Source organism: Rhinoderma darwinii, chromosome 6 (genome assembly GCF_050947455.1).
Source record: "Rhinoderma darwinii isolate aRhiDar2 chromosome 6, aRhiDar2.hap1, whole genome shotgun sequence".
NCBI classification, from domain to species: domain Eukaryota; kingdom Metazoa; phylum Chordata; class Amphibia; order Anura; family Rhinodermatidae; genus Rhinoderma; species Rhinoderma darwinii.
The window spans coordinates 119,177,678-119,196,726 of NC_134692.1; the positions used below are offsets into that span (position 1 = coordinate 119,177,678).

The 19,049-nt window shown below is 41.9% G+C and overlaps 1 protein-coding gene across 2 annotated transcripts in view; it reads right to left on the reverse strand.

Annotated features, from left to right (window-relative positions):
* SYT17 (synaptotagmin 17) overlaps positions 1-10,842 on the reverse strand; it is a 78,469-nt gene extending 67,627 nt beyond the window's left edge. For both annotated transcript variants that reach the window (XM_075830177.1, XM_075830176.1), the window contains exon 1: positions 10,481-10,842. In XM_075830177.1, coding sequence (XP_075686292.1) covers positions 10,481-10,495 — 15 coding nt within the window. In that variant the 5' untranslated portion in view covers positions 10,496-10,842. The remainder of the gene's footprint in view (positions 1-10,480) is intronic.
* Between the last annotated feature and the right edge of the window lie 8,207 nt (positions 10,843-19,049).

Genomic DNA, 19,049 nt, shown 5'->3' on the forward strand with positions numbered 1-19,049 from the left:
AGTTGATATTCACCGAAATGCTTATACCATCACAATATTGCTTACTACATTCAGAACCTCGAGAGTACTCTATAAACTTGGAAGTATTTCGCTTTATCGTTCATTGGGAAGGACAATAATCCATAGTTACATAGTTGATAAGGTTAAAAAAAGACACAGGTCCATAAAGTCCAATCTATAATCCCACCGTGTTGATCCAGAGGAAGGCAAAACCCCCATGAGGTTGACGGCAATTTCCTCATTAGTAGAAAAATTCCTTCCCGACTCCAAATACAGCAACCAGAAAAAATCCCTGGCTCAACGTCCCATCTACAGAATCTAGTACCCATAACTTTTAATATTATGGGTTTTCAAAATAAGGCATCAAGGCCCTTCTTGAACTTCAAAGAATCAACCACCACAACATCCTGTGGGAGGGAGCTCCATAGTCTGACTGCTCTTACAATAAAGTAATCACCGTATGTGATGATGGTGAAATCTCCTACCCTGTACACGTAGAGGATGCCCCCTTGGCTTGTTACAGGACTAGGTGTAAAAAGATCATTAGAAAGTTCTCCGTACTGTCCAATTATATATTTGTACATTGTAATTAGATCGCCCCTTAGTCGTTTTTCTAAACTGAATAACCCCAAGTTTGATAACCTTCCTTGGTATGAATTCCCTGGTTTACTCTACTTATTACAGTCCCTACCAATCTATTTGCGACCACAAGATGAAAAATGAATCAACCACCTATAGCAGACATACATTTGGGGGTGGCAGAAGAGCCAGGATATCCTTCAACAACCCAGACTTAATGGAAGTCTTAAATATCCCAATATTAGATGGTCTAATTTAGCAGCATTGGCCAGAAATGTTACAGATTGGACACAATTCAGCTCTATCCATACTGATACAACTCTTGACCTATTACCTATTTTTATGCTTTACTACCTGAGACGGTGCGTTTATACCCCTACTGATCACGTGGCGAGCATGGAGCAAAATGAGAACGCTCAAACACCTTCACCCTCACTATCCCATGCTCTTCTTCTTGACAAATAATCCACAATTCCAACATGGTGACACCCATCAAATATTCCACTTATGGAAACGACAAGGTATTGTTCTCATACACCAACTGACAAACCACTCACGAAAAAAGATCCTGAACTACAGGACAAGTTCCCTAACACTCACTTAACTTTTTTTTTAATTTTCTTTAAACACAAAGTTATATAGGAAAAGTGCTTTGTAATCTTACGACTTGGACTGGTCTTCCCCTTTCTGTTCCCTCTTTATAACTACCCTATCACGTAAAGTACTTATTCCACGACAAGTTCCTTCACACTTCAATAGATTATTCTAAAACCCAGTTTTCATTAAAGGGAACCTGTCACCAGCATTTCACCTATTGAACTCTGCTCAGCCCTCGCTGGCCGCTTCTGTCAATAGTTCATTGGTGAAATCCCTTCTCCTAAACTTCTCCTCTGACAGTAAATAACGGTCTGCAAACATTTTGCACCTTTTATCTCAATAATCCGTCAGTCTCGTTCATTCCTCTTCGTAGGCCCGAAAACTGGCCTGCGCTGAATGCTGAAATCTTGTCTGAGATAGCACGCATGCGCCCACCATGTATGGTACAACACCCTTCCCTACTTTGTCCGGACTTCACATCTAGTTACTGCGCATGCGCCGCTGTGGTGTCCCGTTGTGCACATGCACCGGAACAAGACATTGATGCGTAAGCACGGGATTTCGTGTGTGCTGGGGGGAGGTGAGGAGTTGTCAATCAAAAGTAAGGAGGCGCGGGCTTAACTCGGAAAGGCTTGAGGAATAAAGATATGACTCTTTTCCAAAGAAGATATGATTCTTTTATGCTCATTAGCATAGAGCATGGGAACACTAAAAAAATAGAATACTAAAGGTACAGAGCCGACCTAGAGGAGAATAATAGGTTACATAAAAATGATTTTTCACCCACTTCCACCAGGTATTGCTGGTTTAGTAGGTGAAATGCTGGTGACAGGTTCCCTTTAAACTGATGGAGTCTGGAAGATTCCGATCTCACGCCCTCGGTCATCCTCGAGTCCATTGACGAATCTCTCCGTTTTGTCCCTTCCGTTAGATATGCTTCTCAAACTTGTACATAGAGCATACCTTTCCCCTTCACGAGGTTATTGAAGGAGACTGTACATGACCTCCCGATGTTTTAAAAGAGGATCTCTCTACTACTGCATGTGGGAATGTCCGCAAATTAAAAACTTCCGGGTCGAGTCCCATGCTTTTGTCCCTCGACACCTGGAGGCCAACACTCCTTTCAATTCTACATGGGCTATTTTTAGTTGTTTTTTTTTAACTCTTTATTTGACAAAAAAGACATGATAAATCAGTAGACATTTCCACAAGTCGGGAGCAGATATAGCTTCACAGAGCTATGATAGTATTCTCAGTAGGAAACATTGAGAGACAGATTGATACTTAAACATATGTTGCAGGAATACCAAAAGAAAATTTTCCTTATGATGGTAATTATATAACGATATATTAAAATATATATGTGTATATGAGTATGGTGCTAGTGAAAAACATGTAATCTCTTCCTACATTATTATGTAGTAAAACTCGGTAAATGTTTGTCTCTAGGTGAAGTTGGAATATCATGTTCGAGGTATTAGAATCTAGTAAGGAAGAACAAAACCTAAAACGAGAACAATCAAAACTTGGTGCAGCTATCTTTAGTAAAGATTCTAGTTCTTTCATGTATAAATGATTCACATAATCTAACAAAAAAGTCTTTAAAGAGGCTCTGTCACCAGATTTTGCAGCCCCTATCTCCTAATGCAGCAGATCGGCGCTGCAATGTAGATTACAGTAACGTTTTTATTTTTAAAAAACGAGCATTTTTGGCCAAGTTATGACCATTTTTGTATTTATGCAAATGAGGCTTGCAAAAGTCCAAGTGGGCGTGTTTACAGTAAAAGTACAACTGGGCGTGTATTATGTGCGTACATCGGGGCGTTTTTACTTCTTTTACTAGCTGGGCGTTAGGAATGGGAGTGTATGATGCTGACGAATCAGCATCATCCACTTCTGTTCGTTACCACCCAGCTTCTGGCAGTGCAGACACACAGCGTGTTCTCGAGAGATCACGCTGTGACGTCACTCACTTCCTGCCCCAGGTCCTGCATCGTGTCGGCCACATCGGCACCAGAGGCTACAGTTGATTCTGCAGCAGCATCAGCGTTTGCAGGTAAGTAGCTACATCGACTTACCTGCAAACACCGATGCTGCTGCAGAATCAACTGTAGCCTCTGGTGCCGATGTGTCCTCGCTCGTCCGACACGATGCAGGACCTGTGAGTGACGACACAGCGTGATCTCTCGAGAACACGCTGTGTCTGTGCACTGCCAGAAGCTGGGCGTTCTGAAGAGAAGTGGATGATACTTCTTGTCAGAACGCCCAGCTAGTAAAAGTAGTAAAAACGCCCCGATGTACGCACATAATACACGCCCACTTGGACTTTTACTTTAAACACGCCCAGTTGGACTTTAGCAAGCCTCATTTGCATAAATACAAAAATGGTCATAACTTGGCCAAAAATGCTCGTTTTTTAAAAATAAAAACGTTACTCTTATCTACATTGCAGCTCCGATCTGCTGCAATAGCAGATAGGGGTTGCAAAATCTGGTGACAGAGCCTTTTTAAGCTATTTTTACGAGGACCAACCTATCCACTGGGCTTCACATTTTGGAAGTCTGTTTTCGAGAATATTAATTATTTTCTCAAATTGATGTATCTCTTTAATTTTGTTCAGCGTCCTCAAAAATGGAATAGTTAGGGATTTCCATCTAATAGCTACTGTCCATTTGGCTGCTGATAGAATATGTGAGATTAATTTTCTACTTTGTTTAGGTATATCAGGAATGTCTGCGTTCAGCAACGACGACCAAGGGGATAATTTGATTTGTAAATGTAATTTAGAATTAATTAGACGTTCTATTATTTTCCAATGAGCCTGTACTACTGGACAGGACCACCAAAGATGGGCCATAGTGCCCCTCTCTCCACAGTTTCTAAAACAAGTATCAGAACTACCTGGGAACAATTTGGCTATTCTATCAGGAGTAAGGTACCACCGTGTTAAAATTTCACACGAGGTTTCTTTAATGTTGTTCGATAGGGAGACTGTAGCCGTTCTATCATATATACATGGGCTATTTTTTGTTATATATATACAGGTGGAAACATATAATCTCCAGGAAAAATATTAGAATACTCAATTTTGCTGCGGTTCCCAAAGCTATACTTCAAGTTTTGAAACCGTCGCTACCACCCTCCTCGTAGTTGTTCCTAGATACATTTTCGTTCATTATGAAGATTGACTGGGTAGAAGTCGCCCGACACAAGGAACACAGGGTGAAACTTTTCTTTACAATATGGGGACGATTTATTGCTCTACCTCCAACTGCTAGAACTAAAGGTCCGTTTGCATGGGCCAATTATCGCGCAAACGAGCGTTCACAAATGCTTGTTCCCGATCATTGCCCTGTGTAAACAGGGAAACGATCAGCTGATGAACAAGCAAACACTCGTCCATGGGCTGATCGTATCGTTTATGCAGCAGAAAATATTATCGTTGTCGGCAGCTCATTTCCTTGTGTGAACAGGGAGACGTGCTGCCGACATGAAAGAAATGTATGAGGATGAGCGAAATGAGTAGTAACGATCGCTCGTCCCCATACATAGCTCCTTGTGAAATCGCTGAAATCTCGTTAATCTGTGCTCATTTGCATGGCCCACGTCGGGCTGTGTAAAAGGACCCTAACATGCATACATGTTTCACTAATACCATGGGGCATCAATAAAGAATTCTTCTGGGGGCTCCCCCAATCTCTCATTGATTTAGTTTTCTCAACCCCCAACTTTTTATTTTTACTTGATTGTGTACCAAGACTCACGTGTCTCCCAGTGGCGTAACTACCGCTGTAGCAGCTATAGCGGCTGCTACGGGGGGCCCCCATGCCTGGTGGCTCCCGTCAGCGGTTATTCGTTCCGTTCATCCCGGTGAGTATGAATTTTTTGTTTTATTTGTTTTCGGGTCGCTATGTGGGGCTATCTATAGGGGGGGTTGCTATATGGCACTATCTGCAGGGAGGACTGTATGGCGCTTTCTACAGGGGGAGCTGTAAGGTGCTATCTACAGAGGGGCATATGGAGTTATCTACAGGGGGCGTATGGCGCTATCTACAGGGGGGTTGTATAACGCTATCTACAGGGGGCTGTATAGCGATACCTATAGGGGGGCTGAATGGCACTATCTACAGGGAGCTGAATGGCACTATCTACAGGGGGGCTGTATGGCACCATCTACAGGAAGGGGGCTGTATGGCGCTATCTACAGGAGGGGAGCTGTATGGCGCTATGTACAGGGGGAGCTGTATGGCGTTATCTACAGGGGAGCTGTATGGCGCAATCTACAGGGAGGGCTGCATGACACTATCTACAGGGGGGCTGTATTGCACTATCTACAAGGGGGGCTGTATGGCAATATCTACAAGGGGGCTGTATGGCGCTATCTACAGGGGAGCTGTATGGCTATCTACAAGGGGGGCTGTATGGCAATATCTACAAGGGGGCTGTCTGGCAATATCTACAAGGGGGGCTGTATGGCAATATCTACAAGGGGGGCTGTATGGTGCAATCTACAGGGGAGCTGTATGGCACTATCTACAAGAGGGGCTGTATGGCGCTATCTACAGGGAGAGATGTATAGCGCTATCTACAGGGGAAGCTTAATGGCGATATCTACAGGGGGCTGTATGACACTATCTACAAGGGGAGGTGGGGGCGCTATCTATAAGTGGGGTGTGACACTGTCTACAGGGTGGGCTCTACAGCACTGTCTAGAGGGAGGCTGCATGGCACAATCTTCAGGGGGGCTGTATGGCACAATCTACAGGGTGGCACTATCTATAGGGGGCACTATCTACAAGGGGGGCTGTGTGTGGCACCTAAGGTAGAGGGGGCCCAGTCAAATGTTTACTATGGGGCCCAGTCTTTCCAAGTTACGCCGCTGGTGTCTCTTATACTCTTGCTACCATGTACTTTATCAATAGCAACTGTATTTCTTTTACCATTGGTAGTATGCTTTGTCCGATTACTTTTAATAGGATTTAATTTACGAGGCTTTGTACAGACAGCTGTTGTTTCATTTTTGTTTTTTCTTTATGTTATATAATGTTTTGTTTTGCTGTAATAACTTAGCGGTGGCTAAGCACGACTATTGTATCTGATCCCAGAGATGTCTTGCTATGAACTTGTAGTTTTTCCTAACAATGATAACTTGCTTTACACCTTTCTGGATCTCGTCATGTAATTTCTGTATTGCTTGGAAAGTGATGAAAAACCTGAATAAAACATTTTAAAAAAATAAATAAATAAGGCTTTGTGAAGAACTGAAGAGGATACATACAAAAGTATGATAATAACCTGAGGCACAGGGTATGGAAGCCAAAATGGCTCCAAAATGATGAAAAAGGGGCTTATCCTAAAACCCCGGGACCCCCTTCAATCAGCAGAATGAATGGGCTGAAGTGCTTATTGGATTGCCGTTGCCCCATGCAGACACAGCAACGTCCATACAAGTGTGGATGTGCCCGGTACTGCACTTCAAATCATTCTAGAGACATGGGCTGATCGGTGAGAATCCCATTGGTTATCTCCCATTCATCAGGGATTGTAAAAATACTGGTATATGAAAGCAGAAATGGGTGAAGAAGGGATGGTAAAATATATATAGGTCTGTATAGGAGGACGGGCGTACTGTAAGATACACACAGGTCCTGCTTCATATTGTTTTCCTGATCTGTAGTATTCCCGTGTAATATGTCACTCAGGTTCTACTGAAGATGGAAGCAAACAACGGTGTATGGCGTCCAGGGGAGACGTCCAAGAATGTCCTGGACAGAGAGGGCAGGCAGCAGATTGTTTTCTCTTATATGTCCCTCTTCTCTCTACTCCTCATTCTGCTGTTTATTTGTCTGTCTATTTCTGTAATATCTATCTGTCTATCTATCTATCTATCTATCTATCTATCTATCTATCTATCTCTCTCTCTCTCTCTCTCTCTATCTATCTATCTATCTATCTATCTATCTATCTATCTATCTATCTATCTATCTAATATCTACTTCTCTGTCTATTTCTGTAATATCTATCTATCTATCTATCTATCTATCTATCTATCTATCTATCTATCTATCTATCTATCTATCTATCTATCTATCTATCTATCTATCTATCTATCTATCTATCTATCTATCTATCTATCTCATATCTATCTATCTATTTATCTATCTATCTATCTCATATCTCTCTCTCTCTCTCTCTCTCTATCATCTATCTATCTATCTATCTATCTATCTATCTATCTATCTATCTATCTATCTATCTATCTATCTATCTATCTATCTATCTATCTATCTATCTATCTATCTATCTATCTCATATCTATCTATCTATTTATCTATCTATCTATCTATCTCATATCTCTCTCTCTCTCTCTCTCTCTCTCTCTATCTATCTATCTAGTATCTACTTCTCTCTCTATCACACTAAGCCACAAGTAAGAGTACACAGGGGCATCACATCAATCCTGCACTTGTCTAACATCTTATTGCAAAACTATGGGCAATAAAAAAAGTTAAATCGCTACCTCGCAGTAGGTATTCCAATCCAACCAAGGACGGTCAAAAGATTTGAAGTCAAGGATATTTGCAGGCCGTCCAAGATCAACACATAAAGTTGACAGGCCAGCTCTAGCAGGGCAAAATTATGGAGAATAGACATGCTGGAAAGGTCACTTTTTAGATCACTGAATGCCATAGTATTATCCCTTCTGCTAATGTTGGACCGACATGGGGATGGCACGGCTGTATGCTTGATTTCATGCACCTCTAAGCAATGGGAAATGTGTACATACCATAGAGTCAGTCCCTAAAACTGCTATGGGGGCTTTAAAGTAGAGGAAATTTGGTCCTGTCCACCTTTCTAGACGCTCCCCCCCCCCCCCCCCCCTCTCCATAGGCACTTCAACACAGGACTATTCAACGGATCATAAAAAGGTAGGGGGCAAGCTTCTGTCCTGGCATTCGAGGCGGCATGAACCAGCAGCAGGAGGCATTCATTTACATTTTGGCACGGAGCCCATGTTGAGCTATGTAATGTGTGTGGCTGAAGTGGTTGAACCCAACTTGCTTACAATGCGGATAGATGTGTGCAATGCTCTCCCACCACAGCATGAACTGTCAATCACAGTGCTTAAGCTATAGTCCCACTTTTAGTTGCTCAGCATTGTAAACAATGGGGGCAACACAGCAGTTACAAATCCAGAATAAGGTGTCATACCCACAGAAAAACCTTTGTGGAGACCCTTCGTATATTCTGTTTATATGTTTTGTAGTGTGATAGATGTATCATGTTCAATATTATATATATATATATATACACAAGTTATGATACAAATAAATGCAACAAATATATGTATGTGTATGATGAAAACATGCAGTTATTGGCAATATGTCGCTGTGATCCACATTATTTCAGGATAATCCCCATTTATGATGGAAGGGTCACACAGATACAGAATCGGCATTGTGTCATTATGGCGTCCAGCGTAGAATAGAAGGATACAGTTATGGGGAGTGTAGTGTAACCTGACACTGACACAGCAGCCGACAAGTAACAAGCGAGCAACATCTGCTGCCAACACCATAAACTGTTGCTTTTGCAGATACTGTCTACAGTGTTTGCATTAAAGCATTAACCAATGAAAGTGTCAGCTGCACCCAGCACCCAGCACCCATCAAAGCTCACCCAGACAACAACCTGCCCACAATATGCTGCTGAGCTGCGTACATGTCATATCCTATTTACCCCATGATGAGGAACACACTCGTCTCTGATGCAGGAAGGGGCAACGCAACCTTCTCATTACTGGTATTGTACCCTATGTATGTTTGCTTAGAGGTGAACTACTTAAAGGGGAACTCCAGTTTAAAGAAAAATCATTGTAATTATTACTAAAATATATTTAGCTGTTGCTTGGCAATAGACATAATGACCATTTCTAACAATGCCGGGTGTCCACGCACCTGAGGAGTTAGAGGAGACTAAGGGTCAATGCACACCATGTGCATTACGTGCTGTAAAACCGCAGCGTAATATAGTCCCAGCATAGTCAATCAGATTCTAGGAAATGTCATGCACACGTTGCAGTATTTTTCCGCGCGTAAATTGACCTGCGGTGCGGATTTTAAAATCCACAGCATGTCAATTTATCTTGCGTTTCCGCTTGCGAATTGTCTCTGCCTAGCACTATGGAGAATTGAACCAAAACCCGCAACGTGAAAACGTGCCGAAAAACGCATCAAAACATAAAAAATGCACCGAAAAACGTATTGAAGAAACGCACGATTAGGTGCGGTTTTTACCTGTGAATTTCGTGGGTATTGCTGCGGTTTTGATGCGTATCTTCCGCAGCAAAATACGTAACATGTGCATGTAGCCTAACAGTGACACTCAGGGCAGGTGTCGCACGTTGATAAACACAGCGCCACGGAAAAGTATATGGAGGCTGATGACAGTGACACAAATTAACCGCCTGTCATGGTAAAATTACCATTCTGCAGCGCCTGTCAAAGTTACAAGCCACCTTACGACTATCGCAAAATTGACGTAAGGTTTGTATTTTATGCAATGGTTGCAAGGTTGCCTGCAATTTTATTTTTTTCTCCATAAGAATACATCTCCCAGGCAATGTTGCGTTGCTATCCTAAATTTTCTACACACACACACATATACATACACACATATACATACACACACATATATATATATATAAAGAAGGGTTATGGGATTGATGAAGGGACATATATACGACATATATATTCACAGATGTAGCTGATTTGAATTTGTCAATGTAGCAGGCTTAATAAGCTTGTCATGTGCAACAGGTTACAGACATATCACCAAATATTATCTGTGTATTTCGTTAGGTGCACAAAATAAGCCTAAATAAAATATTCAGCTCTGCTACATCTGGATACATAATTAATATATTACTTAAACAATAAACTTTTATGTTTTCCTTGCTCTGTAAAACTTCTACAAATGTTAATATTTCCATATATATGAAAACATACGTGTGTGTGTGTGTGTGTGTGTGTGTGTGTGTGTGTGTGTGTATATATATATATATATATATATATATATATATATATATATATATATATATATAGGTCATGTAAAGTTCTGATTCCATGAGTGGTCCATACACCCTTAACCCCCACCCTGCTGTTTTTTCCATTTCCCATATGCCAGTTGATTTTACTCTTGCAGTCACAGCCCATCCTTTGCAGCCGGTGCCCATTTACGTGTTCATTGGCTAAAGCTTTACAAGTTCTAACCAGCAATCAGTAAAAGTGTGAATGCCACCTACCTGTATATATGCCATCTTCCCTCACAGTGCCATCAGGTGCCAGGTCCGCCTGTACATTTCCTTCCTCTTTCCCCTCTTTTTCCTTAATAAAATAAAAAAAAATACACAAGAAAAGAGACAGACGTGACTTGTTTAGTTGATCACTGGAGAGCTGGATGGCTCTTCTTCTTCATGGTGACACTTCCCCATCAGTAGATCGGAGGTGACTCCTACTGGTGACTTGGATGTCACATCAGATGTCCCCTGCTTTATTTGGGGGGACAGTTTCAGTGGCTGATCCTGCTTCTGGGAAAGGCTCCCTCCTCCCTGTCACTTGCAGACTGTGTTGCTTTGATTAGAAGTGTCCTCTGCCTGCTCTCCCTGTTTTGTTTTGACTAGTGCCTATCTTTCTAGCATAGACTCACTATGGCCACCTAGTGGCCACCAATATTATTTTCGTATTTTACATTGTAAAAGCCCTAAGGCAATGCAAAAATGAACATAGATGTAATTGTTCTGTTGTGTTTCCACCATCAGATGTATGAGTGTGTCTCTTTGGTAATACAATTTGCCTTCTCTTAAAGGTTTCATTTCTATGTTATTAAATAATTCAGCTTATATTAAATTGTGAGCAGAATATTGTTACAAGTAAATTATTACAGGGCTAGAAAAAGACATAAAGCATTTTTATTATTATGCTGTTATATTTGTTACAGTAATAAAAGGGTTTTCCGGGACTAAAGCATTAATAGCCTATTTTTAGGATAGACCATTAATGCTTGATTGGTGGAAACCCCGCAGAAGGGGACCTGTCACGTCTCTTGACATGTCAGTTTTAGTATATAATTGTATTACCCATGAAATAATTCTGTAGCATCCTTTCTTAGAACTCTATAATGTGCCGTTCCTCTGTTACGCCTACTAGAAATGTATGAATAAACTGACAACTGGGTGTTACAAGTTGGGGGTGTGTCCCTACACAAACTGACAATGTCCAATCAGTGCTCACAGTCTCTTACTGTGTAGGGACACGCCCCTTTGACAAGGGGAATGGTAACACCCAGTGGTCAATTTATTCATACATTTCTAGGAGGAGTAACAGATGAATTGCACAACACAGCGTTATAAGAAATATGTTAACAGAATTGTTATTTCATGGGGAATAAAAGTATTTATTAAAATAGACATGTCAGAAAAGGTGACAAGTCCGCTACTAGCTGTAGTGCCATGACCACTTCTATGTTTATCCAGACACAGTGCCAATACCTACAGCTGTGCCGGGTACTGCAGCTTAGTCCCATCTAAGTGAATGCAGGTGCCACAACACTTCAATAGTATTTTTAAATATGATATATTACAAAGTGTCTCAAAAAGAATTTGAATAAAGCAGCACCACACATGCCTGGCCGTCACTCCATGCAACTCCTCCTAGCCGCCGACTGTGGCTGAAGAGAACAGGGGGTCCAAGCGGTTAAACCTCCACCGATCCGGCATTTTTCATCACACCAGTGGATAGGTGAAAATGCTGGAGGATGAAATACTGAGATTTAGACCAGTGTTTTGGACCACAGGGTGTGAAGATTGGCTTATGAGTGCCACCTTGTGGACAAAGTGCAAATAGTTTTATTCTGAGCAATATGTTTTGCTCTAAAATGAAGCTAAACAAAAAAAAATATCCTTTTTTTTTCGCCCTTTGTTAAAATTTGACAAAAGAAATGCTACTTTCCAATAACTATTTTTCATGGTATATGGTAAACCCATGATTCCCAAGGCATTGTCTCACAAAATTAAAGGGGTTCTCCGAGTTATTTAAAAAATTGGCCAATGTAGGAGGGATACAAAAAAAAAAAAAAAAGCAATCCTGTGCCGTATATTAACTCAGACCATTGATTGGCTGCAGTGATCATGTGGGTATACGGACACGTCATCGCTGCAGCCATGTCAATACACAGTGGTGGAGAGGAACGGAAGCGGCGGCGCTGGAACGACGGGGATCCATGAGGTAAGTAATGGCTCTTTTTTTTTTTTTTCACCTCTTCTACATTGGCCAATTTTTTTTAATTAACTCAGAAAACCCCTTTAAGTATTATTTAAAGTGTTGTTTTGCTCAAGCCTAAAGTGAATGTCCGCCCTTGAATATAATTTTGTGGTCTTTTTATTCTAAATAGGTTTAAAACTCTACGCTGATGAATTTCTTAAAGGCGTAGACATGAAGATACAAAGAGCGAGCATAAGAGCTTACTGCGTACTCTGCATACTATGGCGGGAATTTATTAAGCACTCTATACCAGAAACTGGCGGAAATTATAGCAGAAATCTACACCAGCTCGTAGCTGGTGTAGATTTCCATTTCAGGCTCATGGATGGCTAGATATGCGCCTAATTTAATAAGACGCCTTAGGATTTGGGTGGTCAGAGTGCGGGTCATGAGACAAAATGGAGAGGCTAAATTAAAATAAAAGTTACTAAAATAAGTTACTATCCCTACTCTTCACCTGATTAAGTTTACAAAGAGACGGGGGATTCGCCTGAGTATATCTAAAAGTCAATGTCTATGCACGAGATTTGAAGTATTTTATTTAAAAAAAAATAAAAATCACAGTTCTTACTGGTATAGAGATATAGTATAGATATAATATGAAATGAATCAGCACAGAATTTTGAACCTAAAAGTAATCTAATTAATAATCATCCTTTCCCAGACTATAATATACATTGTTTCCTGGCACACAGGATCCTGTACTGCTCACGACACTAGGGGGAGGTAATTGTGAGGTTAACAAAAAACAACAATTGTGACCCTGGGTAGTCAGCAGGTACAATAAATATGATCAATAGGAGGGATGCCTGCAGGCAAACAGAACCCTTTTTCCTGACCACCCGTTAATAGTAAAGAATAAATTACAAATTTTTATTAAGCTACGTATAGCAAACAAACAGACCACATATATTGGTTTAAAACTGTCACTGCCTAGAGCTGAAGTAGAGGTAATTCACTGAAGAGATCAGCAAGTGTTGAAACAGACGAGAGTAAGTGCTGGCCGACACACAAGGGGTCAGTTACAGCCAGCAAATACCAAGTAGCTAGTCGCAAGGTAAATTCAGCTAAGGCAGGAATTAAAATAAACAGAGCCCCCCCGACATGTTTCGCTAACTAGTAGCGTCCTCAGGGGTACACGGGCCTAATGGCGACGCGGCGAGAGAACTGATCCTCTTATGGGAATGTAAGATGACGTGGGTGGGGGGCGGGTATGAAGACAGGCCGCCAATAGAATGGGACAATACGCAGCAGCCATCAGAGGCGGCGATCCAACCAATGGGGATCGCTGTAGCTGGAGACCAATGGGAGGCAGCGGGCCGCGCAGGCGCACTGTCGGTATGGCCAGAATAGCTCAGAGGAGAGGCGCATGCGCAGTGACAGATAGCAGGGACTTAGAAAAATAAATGAAAAAAACAGAATATGACAGGTCGGCGCACGCGCCGTAGCTGTTAATTAGAACTTAGTGCAGACGCACTGTCGATTCGGTCTGGTCAGTCCAGAGTGGGAGGCCATGCGCAATAGCACATAGCAAGAACTTAGAAAAGAAGTAAAAGGAACAGAAATATGACAGGTCGGCGGGGACGCCGTAGCTGTCAGTTAAGACTTAGTGCAGGGAACAGTGATGTCCTCCGTTATAGTGTAGTAGCAGGCGCACGATCATAACTGCCAAGACAGTCCAGGTCGGCGCAATTGTGCAACAAATAAGGAAATAAGCGCCGACCTGGACTGTCTTGGCAGTTATGATCGTGCGCCTGCTACTACACTATAACGGAGGACATCACTGTTCCCTGCACTAAGTCTTAACTGACAGCTACGGCGTCCCCGCCGACCTGTCATATTTCTGTTCCTTTTACTTCTTTTCTAAGTTCTTGCTATGTGCTATTGCGCATGGCCTCCCACTCTGGACTGACCAGACCGAATCGACAGTGCGTCTGCACTAAGTTCTAATTAACAGCTACGGCGCGTGCGCCGACCTGTCATATTCTGTTTTTTTCATTTATTTTTCTAAGTCCCTGCTATCTGTCACTGCGCATGCGCCTCTCCTCTGAGCTATTCTGGCCATACCGACAGTGCGCCTGCGCGGCCCGCTGCCTCCCATTGGTCTCCAGCTACAGCGATCCCCATTGGTTGGATCGCCGCCTCTGATGGCTGCTGCGTATTGTCCCATTCTATTGGCGGCCTGTCTTCATACCCGCCCCCCACCCACGTCATCTTACATTCCCATAAGAGGATCAGTTCTCTCGCCGCGTCGCCATTAGCCCCGTGTACCCCTGAGGACGCTACTAGTTAGCGAAACATGTCGGGGGGGGCTCTGTTTATTTTAATTCCTGCCTTAGCTGAATTTACCTTGCGACTAGCTACTTGGTATTTGCTGGCTGTAACTGACCCCTTGTGTGTCGGCCAGCACTTACTCTCGTCTGTTTCAACACTTGCTGATCTCTTCAGTGAATTACCTCTACTTCAGCTCTAGGCAGTGACAGTTTTAAACCAATATATGTGGTCTGTTTGTTTGCTATACGTAGCTTAATAAAAATTTGTAATTTATTCTTTACTATTAACGGGTGGTCAGGAAAAAGGGTTCTGTTTGCCTGCAGGCATCCCTCCTATTGATCGTAATTGTGAGGTTGGCACAACATCTGCCTCCCGTCATATCCACAAGGCATGTAATGGGGAAATGGAGCCCTACTCTGACCACAACCACATAGATAACTATGATCATAGCGTTACAGGCTTGTTGTTATGGTGCAACATCGGGGAAACTGATTATTTTTAAGTCAATCTTATAACAGACTATTGCCGTATGTAATTACTGTTCTTTAATAATCACAATGATCATCCAAAAAGGATAATAAATATAGCACAAATTTACTTTTCTTTACTATTATTTTTTTCTGTATGCAGTATTGTACTTTCCATTGTATATTGTTTTAATAAAACCTCACAGCCTGACATAAGTTCCTATCGAGAGAGAGAGAGAGAGCATCACCATAAAACCTGCTGACAAGGGGGGTGCTACCCTCGTCTTGGACACTAGTTATGTTGAGTAAATCCTGAGGCAATTGGGGGACACTGAGGTATAGAAAAAGGTACAATATGATCCTAAATTTGAGATAATGCGCAATATTCAACAGGTGATAGATCATGCTAAAGCATCCACTGTGATTGATGATGATCTAGCTAAATTCCTTATCGTAACTCATCCTGTCACCCCGGTGTTATATACACTGCCCAAGATTCACAAATCTTTATCACAACCTCCTGGCCGCCCTCTTGCGGCAGGCACAGGTTCCATTTTTAACAATATCACAATTTTTCTTGATAAATTACTGAGACCCTATGCCACGAATTGCAGATCGTATGTCCGTGACACGACAGACTTTCTTTGCAAAACACGCGATATAAAATTTGCACCCACTGATAGCATAATTGTAGCATCTTTCGACGTGGTGAGTCTTTACACCTCTATAGGTCATGAGGCAGGCCTCGCTACAGTTAAATGGGTCTTGGAAAAATCTATATACTCGGCAGATTGCCAGACATTTAAACATGATATATTTAAAATCCTATTGACATGTAATTATTTCCGTTTTTAGGGATGAATTTTTTGTTCAGCTGTGTGGAACCTCAATGGGTTCGAACGTAGCTCCAGTATATGGAGATGTTGGAGGAGACATGTGTCTATGTATCGCACAACTTCGGATATTGTCTGTGGTGGTGGCGATACATCGATGATGTCTTCTTGATTTAGACTGAGCTATAACAATTCCTTCTTTTTCTGAACACAATTGGCAATGTTTTTAAAATTTACCCTCACTTGGTCTGTTGAATAGGTGCAATTTCTCGAGAAGGTGGGACATGGTTCTTTTGAGACTGACCTTTTCTTTAAAACAACTGACCGCAACAATCTTTTAAAATTTGACAGCTGTCATCCCCGTAGGATGATAAGATCTTTACCACGCAGTCAGATGTTGCAAGTTAGGCGGATAGTGGACAATGAAAGAATTATCAATAATCGACTAGACTCTTTGAGTGAACATTTTTTGAGGAGAGGGTATCCTAAGGGACTTACACTCGCACACCAAGAACGGGTGCGCTCATTAGATCGAAAATCCCTTCTGGGCACAACAAAATCTTTTAGAGGTTCTTGGAGGATCCCCTTTATTTCCAAGTTTTTTGAACATAGTAAGTTTGTTTCCAACATTATATGGAAACATTGGCCCATTTTGGGCTATTGTCTTAAAAAGGTACCAGAGTTTCAAAAACCACCTCTTCTCTCCTATAGACGTGCACATAACTTGAGGGACAAATTGGTCAGAGCGGATTTGAGAGTCCCAGTGAGAGACTTCCAGACCCATCTGAGACCAATTAAGAAGGGTTGTTTCCCTTGCTTGTATTGCATTTATTGCAGTTTGCTGATCAAGGCTGACAGTTTTATTCACCCTCTAACAAATAAACGGTTTGACATTCACCACTAGTTGACTTGCAGTTCAGCATTCGTGATATATTTGTTACAGTGTCCCTGTGGCTATTGGTACGTGGGTGAGACCAGTCTCTCTTGATCTCCGTACACGTGTCAACAACCACAGATACACTATTAGACAAAAGTGGTTAGACCTACCTGTATCAAAACATTTTACTGAAGCAGGACACACGGAGCGACAATTAAAATTTTGTATTATTGACCACGTACCAGTTCTTAACAGGGGTGGTGATAGGATTGCTCTTCTGAAACGTAAGGAGCTTGAATGGATTCACCGGTTAGGCACGTTGAAACCGCACGGATTTCAAATTGGGGAAACTTGAGATAGTGAATTAGCTTGCCTCCCAACCCTTTAAGTGTTCGTTCTATCTCCTTGTATTATGTACGAAAGACCTCCTGATATGCAATATTGGGGAGTGCATTTTTTTTTTAAATTCTTTTTATTATATGATACTTTATTATTATATGCCCTCTAGTAAATAATGTTTTTCCTTAAGTTGACTCTGTAAAGACTCATCACTGAATGACCTCCACTCATGCGTATTTTCTCTATTTGTTGTTGTGCTGCACGTGGTATCTTGTCATTTCATAGATTTTCCTATAGAATGCTTAGTGTTTCTTTCCGTATTAGATACACTACACTAATTCTATAGAGCTGATTATCTGTTCCCAGCTTTATATATAATGTATGTGTAATGATGGGGGCAGGGAAACGGACAAGTGAGCCCTAATCTACCCGCCACTCTGTCCCTGCCTACTTGCAACGACCCACCCTAGGCGATGGGGTACAACTGGGTGGCGGTCCCTACGCTCAGTAAGTGCACAAGACAAACAGACAAGGGTACACAAGCTAAGGGAAAAGGGGCAGTTGCCCACGGCAACACCGTGAGCAACAAGAGTGGTGAACGAGCCGAGTAAAACCAGGAGAGAACAAGGTACCAAACGCAGAGCAGGAGAGTAGTCAGTAAGCCAGGGTCAGTATGGAGCAGGATCAAATAGTTAGAAGCTGTAGCTGGGCCAGGAAACCACACGAGAAGAATCACAAGCAAAGGAGGAACAGGAAAGGCAGGTATAAACAGACAGAGGGCGGGAGCTAGCTCCGTCTGGCCAGGCTGCGATAGGCTCTCCCACTCCTAAGCCTGCCATCCTGAGTGGTGGAAGATGAAGTCAGTCTCACAGACATAGAAGCAGGTGCAGACTGATTACCTATGGGCGTATACACAGAAGTTGTGCCTGGCAGATCCTTTACAGTATGCTCTCGTTCTCATTATCTGCACGTACATCCCTGCGCATGCGCATGTTGTTAGGGACGCATTATTAACTTAGAGATGCTGAGCGGCCGATTTGGCGGATGCGCCGGAACTGGTCATGCGCAATAATGCTAGTATGGGCTTTGACCCTTTGAGTGACACATCATTTGCAGGTATGAGCATTGAGTTTACCAGAACGCTGTAGAAGCGTGGGGCCATGATTACCTTACTTCGATGCATCAGTGGTCGTTACAATATTATTAACTTTTTGCACACTGAATAAAATTTATTGATTTTATTATATATATTTGATGCACTATTGCCACTTTAAATCATTTGTATATTTGTTATATTATACATATTACACTTTAAATATGCCTCATATTAATTAATGTGACTCCTATATATACCTGTTCTAAATCACTGTTTATATTGCTTGAGAAAGGCTCCATTGAGTGAGCTGAAACGTTGCAAGGTGAATAAAGTCCACAATCACTGTATTGTACTGCAGTGCTGCCATTCTTTGCTTTAGATAGATAGATGGATGGATGGATGGATGGATGGATGGATGGATGGATGGATGGATGGATGGATGGATGGATGGATGGATGGATGGATGGATGGATGGATGGATAGATAGATAGATAGATAGATAGACAGATAATCTGTACTGACTAAAATGAGAATCATTCTGCTGTAGGACGTTAATTATTTAAAACATAAATACTATTTCATTGTCTCCGTTACACTATAATACTTTGCAGGGCTGCAGCCTGAGGCACAATCTGAAACAATTACCTTCTCATCATTACCACTGAC